General features: G+C 40.1%; 1 protein-coding gene across 2 annotated transcripts; it reads right to left on the reverse strand.

The window, feature by feature from the left end:
- LOC8085624 (protein Rf1, mitochondrial) lies at window positions 1391-5658 on the reverse strand. Of its 2 annotated transcripts, XM_021460907.1 has the most exons (3): window positions 2899-5658; window positions 1884-1976; window positions 1391-1754 (listed from the first exon to the last, which is right to left on the reverse strand). In XM_021460907.1, exon 1 carries the CDS (start codon window positions 5360-5362, stop codon window positions 3089-3091), a length of 2274 nt encoding a protein of 757 aa, XP_021316582.1. In that variant the 5' UTR covers window positions 5363-5658; the 3' UTR covers window positions 1391-1754; window positions 1884-1976; window positions 2899-3088. The 2 variants fall into 2 exon arrangements, with proteins under 2 accessions (XP_021316582.1, XP_002450237.1); XM_002450192.2 differs by having other exon boundaries at window positions 1391-1976.

Consider the following 11639-nt stretch of genomic DNA (forward strand, 5'->3'; position numbering starts at 1 on the left):
TGCATCATGGCTAAACGGTATATCACATTTTTGTAGATTCCATTGAAGCTTCTTGGAAAACAAGACTTCCATGTGGTGAAAAGCTGGTTGGAGACCTTCTGGAAGCAATCTAAAGATATTTGTGGGGTGGGGGGGGGGGGGGGGGGGGGGGTTATAGTTTGGTACCTGTTCTGTTAAGCATGTAATCCCCTTTGGTCATCACTGTAATGCATGTGACCTAAGTTTTGGGCGCCAAAGACCGTTACCACTGCCACGTGGCACGCCGGCCTGTGCCACTGGTGGTGACACTGGGAAGGTTCCTAAAGGGTACGTTTCTCTGATCCTCATGGACGGGGAAGACAACGAACAGGCCAGAGGAACTTTTTTTTTTTTTTGAAACCCGGCCAGAGGAACTTGGTGCCGGTGTGTATGCTTTTTTGATTCGCCATAGACCTTTTCTGTTTTTTTTTTTTTTTGCGGCAATGGACCGTAACTGTTAAAATATTTGGGCTGGGTCCAAGTTAACTGATGACCCAGGGATGAAGCCCAGGCCCAAAAAGGCTTACACCAAAAAGCCCTGCCATCTCATTCTCATCTCAGCGAGGCTGCTTGGCTGATCAAAATTCAGATCAAGCTATCCTGCAGACTGCACCGTGGTATTAACAAAAGTGCGCGGTATTAACAAAAGTTTATCTCTATTAAACAGAGATATATTACAAATGAATTGTTAGTGCGGCAGTAATGGTTTACAAAACGCTACTACTTAGTTATTGCTAAACAGCTGCACCATCGTCTATGTGTTAGCAGATATTGTTTACCTAAAATTGGTAGACATAGTCAATCTCTGTTTAGCAATCACTGACTACTCACTTCATCCTAAAAATGCTGACAGAAGTTGTAAGTTTATTCACAAAGACAAATATTGTTTCATTTCTGAAAATAAAGAAGCCAAACAAAACCATACAAGGCAAACTAGTTAGGCCTTGTTTAGATCCAATTTTTTTTTGGATTTTGACACTGTAGCACTTTTGTTTTTATTTGACAAACATTATCCAATCATGGAGCAACTAGGCTTAAAAGATTCGTCACGTGATTTACAAGTAAACTGTGCAATTAGTTATCTTTTTTATCTACATTTAATGTTCTATGCATGTGCCGCAAGATTCGATGTGATGGGGAATCTTGTAAAGTTTTGGGTGTATCTAAATAAGGCCTTAGTTGTTTCTTGTCCTTGGTTCGCTATCTGGTTAATACTAGGATAATAGTTTGCAGGAAAGTAGTGTAGCTTTTATGCTTGGCACTTTTGTATCCTGTGGACAAAGATGTCAAATTACTGTAGCACCATTTATCATCTTGAACTGAATGTAGTCAAGATAGGATAATATATAGCTGTTGGACATTCTTCACAGTGTAGAGCTTTTCTCAGCCATGACAAATCAGTAATTCACAACTGCACAATCCAAACATGATAATAAGAACTTGCAAATTGCTCTACGGATCAACCATTACTATCAACTGCGTTTACGACATAATGTGGATGGAGTTGGCAATGGGACCATTCTTCTCCATAGGGGGGAAAAAGAAGGATCATTCAGACTACTGCAGCAACACTCCTCATCAACAAGATTAGCTGCTGCTAATCACTTTGTCATAACACCCTTCATCAACACAATTAGACTAGATAGAACTATGACAGTATATACTAATTCCCAAGTGCACATTTGGTCATCTTGAAATACAGTTTCTCTTGCAGTGGCACTTCAGTTCTCCCCTGTCTGAAGTAACATATGAAATCACAAGTAATAACTCTAGGCTTAACTGTTAGCTCTAGTGCTCAACATTTCTCAGAAAAATGACAGGTGCATCATCTATCCAACCATATTTACAGTAGATACAAAACCAACCTGAGAATCAAGAAGAAAAGAGAAATCTGAATATTGCTCCACCAGCTTTTGTTGTTCTCTTTTCAACATCGATATCTCTGTCCCACGCCTGTCCTGCTTGCATCGAGAGTGAAATTGAATCCTTAAATTAGACACTGATAATGGGAAATCTTACAAAGCAAGTCAAAAAACTTCAAAACAGTCATAGTCAAGCAGGTCTTTCTTAAAAGTAGAAAGGGGAAGAAGCCTTAAGTGCCGTATGCTATCTGGAAAGGGGTAAAAACATGCCAAGGCACGACCACGACAAAAAGATTTTGCTGAAGTGATCATCTTTGCGGGTACAGTAAATGGCGAAACACTCATTCAATTTGGAGTGATAATCATGCTCAAGACATAAAGGGCAACTATATTCAAAGAGCATTTCATCTATTGCTTGTTTGTTATGCCCAGACTCTAAAATTAAAGTGCCTAGGCTTGATCATCATGTATGGAATTCTATTGCTAATTACGCATTCCTTTTGCAGTGAACATTTAATAGTACAGAGACATCTCCCCCAACTAGCTCTTTTAATGCATTTAAATCTAATGGAAGAATTAAAATGTTACAACACAAATAAAGCAAAAACAATTACAGAGTTGACTGCAGAGGGAAGGAGGAAACTTCTAATCACATTTTCCCAAAGAAACACCAGACATACACCATATGCAAAGTTTCACTTGTTATCAACACAACATACGAAAGGCGGATACAATGAGAGAAGACTAATCAGGCAGTGCATTGTAGAAATATATAGTACAGTAGTTGTTAACATAGTTTGTGTAAGGTAAAAAACATAGCAAAACTCTTACACTGCTAACTGTGGGAGAGATACACAAGCTTAAATTATAGGAATCACCGCACTGATAAAGAGGTACACATGATAGATTATCACTGGGAGTGCAGAGTTTCTTCACAAATTATATAAAATAAAATGCAAAGACTTCAATGTTACTCATTATTATGCAAAAACAAGAACAGCACACAAGGTTATTTTACCTGTTGAAAAACTTGACGCTCAAGACATTTCTCTAGGGAATTTCATCATTCAAAGCATACCACACAGCATAGCAAAAATATTAGAGCACAGGGCAGAGTGGTCAGTCCAACAAATTGACATTTCACATGGACACGATAAGCACAGTTGAATCTGAATTCTTCTTTTTTTGTCAACACTCAACCGCAGGCTTCATTGAGGAAAATGATACTTTTCAGGCAGAGACTTTGCAAGTTGTTGATATTCACCCCTCGAGTAAATTGATATAAGCATGGAAGTAGTGGAAGCCTCAAGTGAGAAATTCTTCTCATCAAGTTTGGAGAGGTAAGCCCCAGCCCTGTTTATGTCACCTCTATGCAACAACCACCTAACTAGAGCATTTAACATACGTGAGTTTGGAGCAGTACCATTCTCTTCCATTGCTGAAAACAGCTCATCGAGCTCCTCAAGTGACCCTTCTTTTATTAGATTTTCTGCTATTAAGCAGTAGGTCTCAACATCCGGAACCAAACCATAAGCAGAGATAGTAGCAAACAAATCCATGGCATCTTCCTTTCTGCCACCTTTGAGCAAAGCACCAATCATGATGTTGGCAGTAAAAATGTCAAGTTGAAGATCCTTAGAACACAGGCTATGAAACATTTTGAATGCTTCATCAACAAAATTATTTTTGCAAAGACCATTTATAATAATGTTGTATGTGTAGATGTTCATCTGTGTTCTGCTATTGATCATACTGAGATAGAGTTCCTTTGCTTCAGAAAATCTCCCGGTCTGAAACAATCCATGCAATATAGTATTATAAGTCACAACATCAGGTGTAAGTCCCTTCATTAACATTTCTCGGAAAAGGCTATAAGCATCATCTATCCTTCGAGCTTTGCAGTAGCCATGAAGCAAAGTATTATAAGTAACTTTATCAGGTTTCAAGCCAATTGAGACTATAACATCAAGTAGCTTCGCCGCTTCATCAATTCTACCAGTTAAGCAGTGGCCATCAACTAATGTATTATATGAGATAACATCAGGCCTCACACCCACACGTAACATCAAGTCAATCAGCCTTTGGGCTTCCATGACCCGCCCTTCTCTGCATAAGTTACACATTAATGTGTTGAAGAACACCGTGTCAAGACGGATTCCTTGATCCAACACTTCAAAAAATAGTTCCTCAGCCTTCTCCCACTTGTCAACGGTGCAGAGTCCATAAACTAGGGAGGAAAAAACAAAGATGTCAGGAGTCATGCCTTCATCGATCATCTGATTGAATTTAAGGACAGCATCGTCCACCCTGCCTAACTTGCATAGTGCATCTATTAGTGCTCCATAGGTGACTATGTTAGGACTCAACCTTTGCTGTCTCATTTTGTCAAATATATGCATTGCCTCATCTATCATTGCCTTCTTAGCATATGCACAGAACATTATGTTGAAGATGTGATGATCAGGTGAAACACCATTTCCTACCATTAAATCTAGGAAACTATGCATTTCAGAAAGAGAACCTTCTGTAGCATATCCATGAAGCAAAATTCCATAGATAGTTACATTGGGTTTTATGCCCTTCCTAATCACAGAATCAAAAATATTCCTGGCTTCTGTGCATCTTCCATTCTTGCATAGGTAGTCCAGCAGCACAGCATAAATATAACAATCTGGTTGAAGACCATGTGTGGACATTTCTTGAAGCATTTGAACCACCTCTTTCCACTTTCCAATAGAAAGGTATCCATGGATCAGACAAGTATATGTGTGATTGTTTGGCCTAACACCTTTATCAATCATGTGCTGAAAGACACCCTTGGCTCTGTCAACCATTTGAGCTTTGCACAGGCCATCAATTACTGTGGTGTATGTCACAACATTTGGTGTATGGCTTCCATCTCCATCATCAGCCATCATGGACAGAAGCTCAAGTGCCTCCTCAGCTCTCTTTTCATTGCAGAAACCTTTGAGAAGTATGCTGTATGAAAAAACATCAGGTGTGCAGCCAAACTCGGGCATTCGTCGAAGCAATATGTCTGTGGCCTCATCCACCCTCTTTGCGTCACAGAGGCCCTTGAGTAGTTGACTGAAGATGACTGTGTCATTCACCCTCCAGCCCGTCTTAAGGATGAGGCCAAAGGCGGCGAAGCCATGCTTCAAGCGGCCCATGCGGCAGAAGCAGCCGATGAGGATGGTGTACGTGAAACTGCTGGGAGCCACCTTGATGGAGCATTCACGGATCATCCGGTTGAATAGGGAGACGACGAGCTCGGAGGCTGAGGAGCATCGGGCGCGCGAAACAGCAGTAAGCAGCTGGTTGAAAGCACGAACCGAGGCAGGCCTGGCGTGGGTAAGCATTTCATCGAACAGCTTCAGTGCATCGTTGAGGCCGAGGCTTCCCGAGTGTGCACGGTCGGCGATGACGCGCTCCAGCTCCAAGCACCGGTCGGCGGCGGCGGTCACGCGGCGCGAGCGCGACATGCCGACGGGGCGCCGCGGCGCTCGCGTGCGGCGCTAGCACTACTGGCACGGACGAACGCCGCGCCAGCCTCCGGGTCGGTGGAGCAGAGCAGATGGAGTGCGATGGGTGGGTGGAGGTGGAGCAGCCCGTGCCGCGCCGTGGAGGCGGAGGGAGTGGTGGGTGGGGCGGCGTGTTTGCTGGGTGCAGGGCGCCAGCCGCCAGACCCCTTTCCTGTCTCCGCTTCCTGTCAAGCTGGGTGGTGTCTGACGAGAGGAACAAGACTTGCACACACACAGCTCCCGCGCACTGGAAAACAGCCGCGCTTGCTGCTACTAGGAAGCTGATCATAGACTAGTTCTCCTAAAATTCCTCAGCTCTCATCTCAAGATAGATGTGGTCATCAGAGATTTTTTTTGTGAGGTATTGTTCTTTTATTTTTATAGTTGTCAGTTATTTTGGATATTCGGTACTTTGGTTCGGTTCGGTGCCTTGGTTCTCATAAAAATTCGGTTCCTCGAAAAATAGATATCGATCGGTTCCTTCCAAAAATCGATACCGAGGAAATTCAGTTTCGGTACTTTCGATTTACCGAAAAATACTGAATTGATTGCATGAACATGTAATAGCATGTTCAAAAGCTAATTTTGACATAATTTAGAAATAATTTCATAGAGAATAATTGTGCCAAATACATACATATACAAATTAACAAGACTATATGAGTAGAGTACCACTACCACATATACAAAATATAATAGACTAAAATAGTGCTATTAACAATATAACTACAATTAAACTCAGCACATTTCAGTAAATTCGGTTCCCGAAGTATACCTAAAAATTAGGAACCAAACGAGGTACTAAAAAATTCGGTTTCAGTACTTTCAGTTTGGTTCTCGGTATTTTCGGTTCGGTTCTCGGTTTTTATGCCCAGAGTGAGTTGTCAAAAATTATTTTTGTGAGGTATTTTATTTTTAGCTTCCTCTGCTTTTCATGAGGTATTTTATGTTTAGCTGTCGGAGATTTTTTTTTATTTGATTTATTTTCCGTAAAGGTCATGAAATTTGTGATATGGTGCCGAAAACTCATATAAGATAAATTTAGAGTAAAAAAAAACGTGCAATGAGTTATTATGGTCTGAGATTCCAGTAACACCGAGAGGAAGTTTAGGATAAAAAATAGCAAAAGGTAAAGGAATGTGCCCTCAAACCAATCAACATTGGTTAATAAAACACGAGAAATGTCTGGCCTCTCTGAATCTTGCCAGTAAACCAGGGTAATTTATGTATGACACGTTTGAAAAAAAAAAGACCGTAGTGGGAAATGGCAACAGTCCATAGTACGGGCACACAATGACAACAGATTCAAGCAATAGCAAATTTCACTCGTCACTTGACAACTCACTTCAGAATTAAAGTACAATGCGGTGGCGCACAAAAATTGCTGAGCACTCGAGGCCTCATAGGAATCACTGTCTCACTGGGTAGCAGCATCAGCAGAGGTTACACATTAGCCGCCTCAGCGTATATCTGCACTAAAATGCCACGGTAATTAATCTCATGGTCTACATTAGATTAAAGTGATTCTTCGTGGCCCTCACTTGGAAGACAATTGATTCCAGATGGCTCTCAGAAATTCCCTTGGCATAGTGTTTTTCTCCCTGCAATCGAGCAACAGAGACAATGGCTTGGTAACTTAAGTGCATTGATGCTGTTTATTCAGTACTGTATGGATTTTACAATACTACCTTTTGGTTGACAGTTTTCATCTGTTTTCAGCAAACTCAGCTGTTCGAAACATCAAATAGCGGATGTGAAGCAATTTTGACTACAAGGGAGGAACATTGCATCGACTGGGCAAATCCTGCCAAGGAAGCTACCAACTGATGCCTTGTCATGTGGTGAAAAGGATGCCACCTCTCTTTTCCTTTCTATAAAATCCTTGTCCTCAGTCACCTGTGATTTCAGCAGTTGAAGCAGCCATCAGAAGTACAGCAGATGAAGCAGATGTGCAATTCACTCGAATAGAAGGGTATACTATTCTTCCACCAAGTCATGAAAATAGCAAGACAAAGCATAAATGTTGCATATATTCACATTCAGGCCTTGTTTAGTTCCGAAAAGTGAAAAGTTTTCGGTACTGTATTACTTTCGTTTGTTTGTGATAAATATTATCCAATTATGGATTAACTAGGATCAAAAGATTCGTCTCGTAATTTACAGCTAAACTGTGTAATTAGATTTTGTTTTCGTCTATATTTAATGTTTCATGCATGTGCTACAACATTCGATGTGACGGAAAATCTTGAAAACTTTTTGGTTTTTAGGGTGAACTCCTCAGTGTAGAGGTCTTTGCAGAGTAACAACATGACAGATCCTGCAAGGATGCTGACAGACACAAGGAATTTTAGATTGTGCGTTCACCTGGTCTATCAATCGCTCGATAGGACGGTGAAATGATTCAATTGTTGTCTGCTCATGTAGTCTTTTCAAGAGGAAAAGAGTAATGGTGGCTACTTCTGGGAAAGAAACATGGAGTTCCACTGGGTAAAATGTGCTGATAGAACCTGAATCGCTGAAAGAATGCACTTCTCTTGGGAATCCCTTGATTTCAGCAGGTTCTTTGGCACCAGAATGCAAAGAAATAGTATCTAATCTAAACCATTCTCACTTCCTCAGCATAAACAAACTTCATCATATTAGTGTAGTAGTAAGTCACAGGGCACGAAAATGATTGCATATCTACTTGATATAGTAGTGATCTGACCTTTTCGTGATCTCAGAACAGACCAAATATAATAGTACTACTTCCCCATTGCGTAGGTAAAGAAAGGTCATCCACATATTCTCCTTCTCCGGTGTATGTACCCTAAAAGAATTTATCGCACTTGTTGAGCCAAGGCAAGGGATCTGACTCGCCATTGCAGTAAGGAAAACCGAGCCTCGGATGGCAAGAATGACGGGCATAGCCATCATCGTAGTTGTCGTGGTAGGAACCGTGGTTGCCACCTCCACCATGAGGGTGATGTCGTGGGGAATCTAGTGGAGTCTTATCGGCACCACCACATCTTCGTCCGTCTCTCTACCGTTGCAATATCTAGAACTTCACAGTGCATGCGATCCTCGAATGATGACTATCGAGGTGGTTGTTCAACGCAGTTAGTTGTGCTAGCATGAGATCCACCCTAGACATGGTATCGGAATCATTACTAGGGTTGTTCATGGCTATCAATTCCCCGGTTGTGGTATCTCATACCAGACTGATATGCCCTTGTTGATGAGAAGTGCACAAGGGAGAAGTAGAAGCAGCGGCATAGCAGGGTGAGTCTCTTGCTTGTGCCTTTTGAATTGGGCAATTAGCTTGGGCGTTTTAATCATAGGGCGTTTAGCTTGTGGTGTTTTTAACTTGGCAAATAGTATTTTACTGTAAGCCTACAAATGGACAAACTAGTGGCTAGTGAACTTGGTATTAACAAAAATTCAGATCAAAGGGGCTACTGCCCAGCCACTGAGTAGAAGAGACACAAGAATTAGGGTTGAAGCGAAGGGGATAGTGACCAAAGAGGCACTCGTTCTCCACGGTGTATGGTAGAGGACTGCTTGACTAAAGAGACCCACACACAAGTTCTTCTTTTGACGACCCCATAATAATACATATTATTGTCCCACTTTAGGAGAGTTCTTCTTTTGATAAAACCTCTAATACAAACTACTGATCTTTATAGGTTAGGCCCTTCCGCAAATATAAAAATAAGTTAAATTTATTTTAGTTATTCCCAAAAAAAAATCCTAACTTGGGGACGCCCGTGGCCTCGTGCCCTCTCCTTCCCGAGCCTATACTTGTGACCCATAAAGAAGTCCACGCTAGTGACCATCGCAAATGTTCTAATGCTATCAAGTATATTTCGGTGCCTTTGTAATCTCAAAATAAGTTTCTTCCAATGTTATAAGAGCATGTTTGGATCGTAGCTCGATCATCAGAATGTTTGGCTCAATAAATTATGGTGATTGGTTATGGTTGGTTAAAGTGAAGAATTTCTATTTTATCCTTTATAGTTTGCCAAGTTGGAGAATCACTTAGGGGTAATTTGGACTTTCAGCATCCATATAATCTCCCTACAACCTGATTTCATTTAGCTTATGGGATTATGTTGATTATTCACCATATAATCAATCCTTTGGATCAATATTTGATTATATAACCCGAGAGGGATATCCAAACAAGGCTTAATATCATCAAGTACATTTCAGTGCGCGCTGTATCCTCGAAATATTTTTCTTGCATATATAAACTCTCTCGCCAACCATTAGTTAATTGTGTGTGCCTACCTAACCATGTGCCTCAAAAAGGATAATATTTCATTTGCCATTTTGAAATTGCATGCCGGGCAAAAAAGGACTTGTAATATAATGTAGGATGGCTAATGGATGTACAAGACCAATCGCGTGAATTCATAAAATCGGATGCCTAATTATTGACGTCTTTATTTTTATTTATTAGTAACAATGCACAGGGTTTCAGACCTATAAGTAACGACCAAATATATATTACTCTCTTCGTCTCTGAAAGCTCCAACTCCTAGAATCCATGTCAGTCAAACTTTTTTAATTCTGACCAATTTTATAGAAAAGAGCATCAATATCTATGGCATAAAATAAGTATCTTATGAAAATATATTTTATGATAAATCTAATGATATTAATTTAATACTATAAATTTTAGCGTTTTTTTTTATAAATTTAGTTAAAGTTTTAAAAGTTTAACTTATCATAACTCTAGAAATTACAGTTTTCAGAGACAGAGGGAGTACATAAGCTAATAACTATGGACTATGGTATCCCTTGTGCCATAGTGGACAACCGTTAATGAAGAACGATGGTGTCACCATCTCAGGTGCCAAAAATCAGCAGCCAAAAGCGACCGATCGTTTCGTTGTTCCGCAGCCCAGAGCCGTACGGCAGCTCAGCAGGGCGGACGGCCCAATGCAACTCTTCACCTCGCGAGACCATCCAAGACCCAATCCAACGAAGGAGCCCGGCGCGCGGACAACGCAACGAAAGCGGCCGCCGCAGGCCGGGCCATTTGCTGGCGTCATACGCTGATACGCACACGGAGCGCACGCGGATTCGCCTCCTCGACGACGCCAAAATCGCGGTTCCCAGACCCAACGGGCAACGGCCACCAACAATATCGCCATCAGATTAAGGAGGAAAAACAGGGCCATGTCGCGACCCAATTTCTTTAGGGTACTTTTTAATGCTATATAAAAACTATATGTATTTTTTATACTTATTAATTTTTATAGATATTATATATAAAAATTATGGTCCCAATGAATAATTTATATATAATATTTTTTATCTAATTATATTCATTCTCTCTCTATCCTCAAACAATTATATCACTTCATGTCTTGGATGTCGTGTAGACATGATTTCTAACTTAGATCCGATTTCTATGATTTTTGCTCTTTATTTTCAATAACTATCTTGCCACAAAAAAAATGCTTAGATGACACTGCAATTAATGTCTATAGAATCCATAATGATTTTCTGCATTGAGAGTGCCTCTTGGTCTCTTGGATCAATATACTATGGTCCAGATTAGAGTTTGCACAAGAGATGAGTTTACAATATATATATATATATATATCACTTCTCAATAAATTCATTATTCAATCGCTTCGAAGTTGAAAACCTTTAATAGACTCTTCGACGGTAATATCACTACGTCCAAAACCAAAGCGCTGGACGAGCTCTTCCCGACCACTGAAAAAGATATAGCCACGAAGATGCAAGGACAGAAAGGCCATCTCCTACATCCCTAAGCTATGTCGATATTGATATGTTATCAAAACATGATGTCTTTTGTTACGATGATATAGCTTTAGTTATGTTATAGGTCGACCTCCTCTGATGCTTGCTAGGACTTAGGAACGTCTTGTATATTTGTTTAAACTTTTCTCTTTAATACAACAATACACAAACCTTTTGTGTATTTGAAAAAATCGTTAATCTTAGACTTTTGGATTTATAAAAAGATAGTGTCAACGTGTGTATATGTAAATAAAAATTTACTGTGAAATTATATTTCATAATTACTTAGACTATATTTACATTAATTATAAATACTATCACTACTTATATATATAGATATAATTATAACTTTAGCTATTTGTCCGTTGATAGATTTTTGATACTAAATTGGTCAAATTTCTATGTTTAATTGTGTTTTAGGATCTGTGCTGCAACTGTCGTTTTAACGGATTTGTAACTAGTGGCTCACAGATTTGATCCT

Source organism: Sorghum bicolor, chromosome 5, assembly GCF_000003195.3.
Source record: "Sorghum bicolor cultivar BTx623 chromosome 5, Sorghum_bicolor_NCBIv3, whole genome shotgun sequence".
NCBI lineage: Eukaryota > Viridiplantae > Streptophyta > Magnoliopsida > Poales > Poaceae > Sorghum > Sorghum bicolor.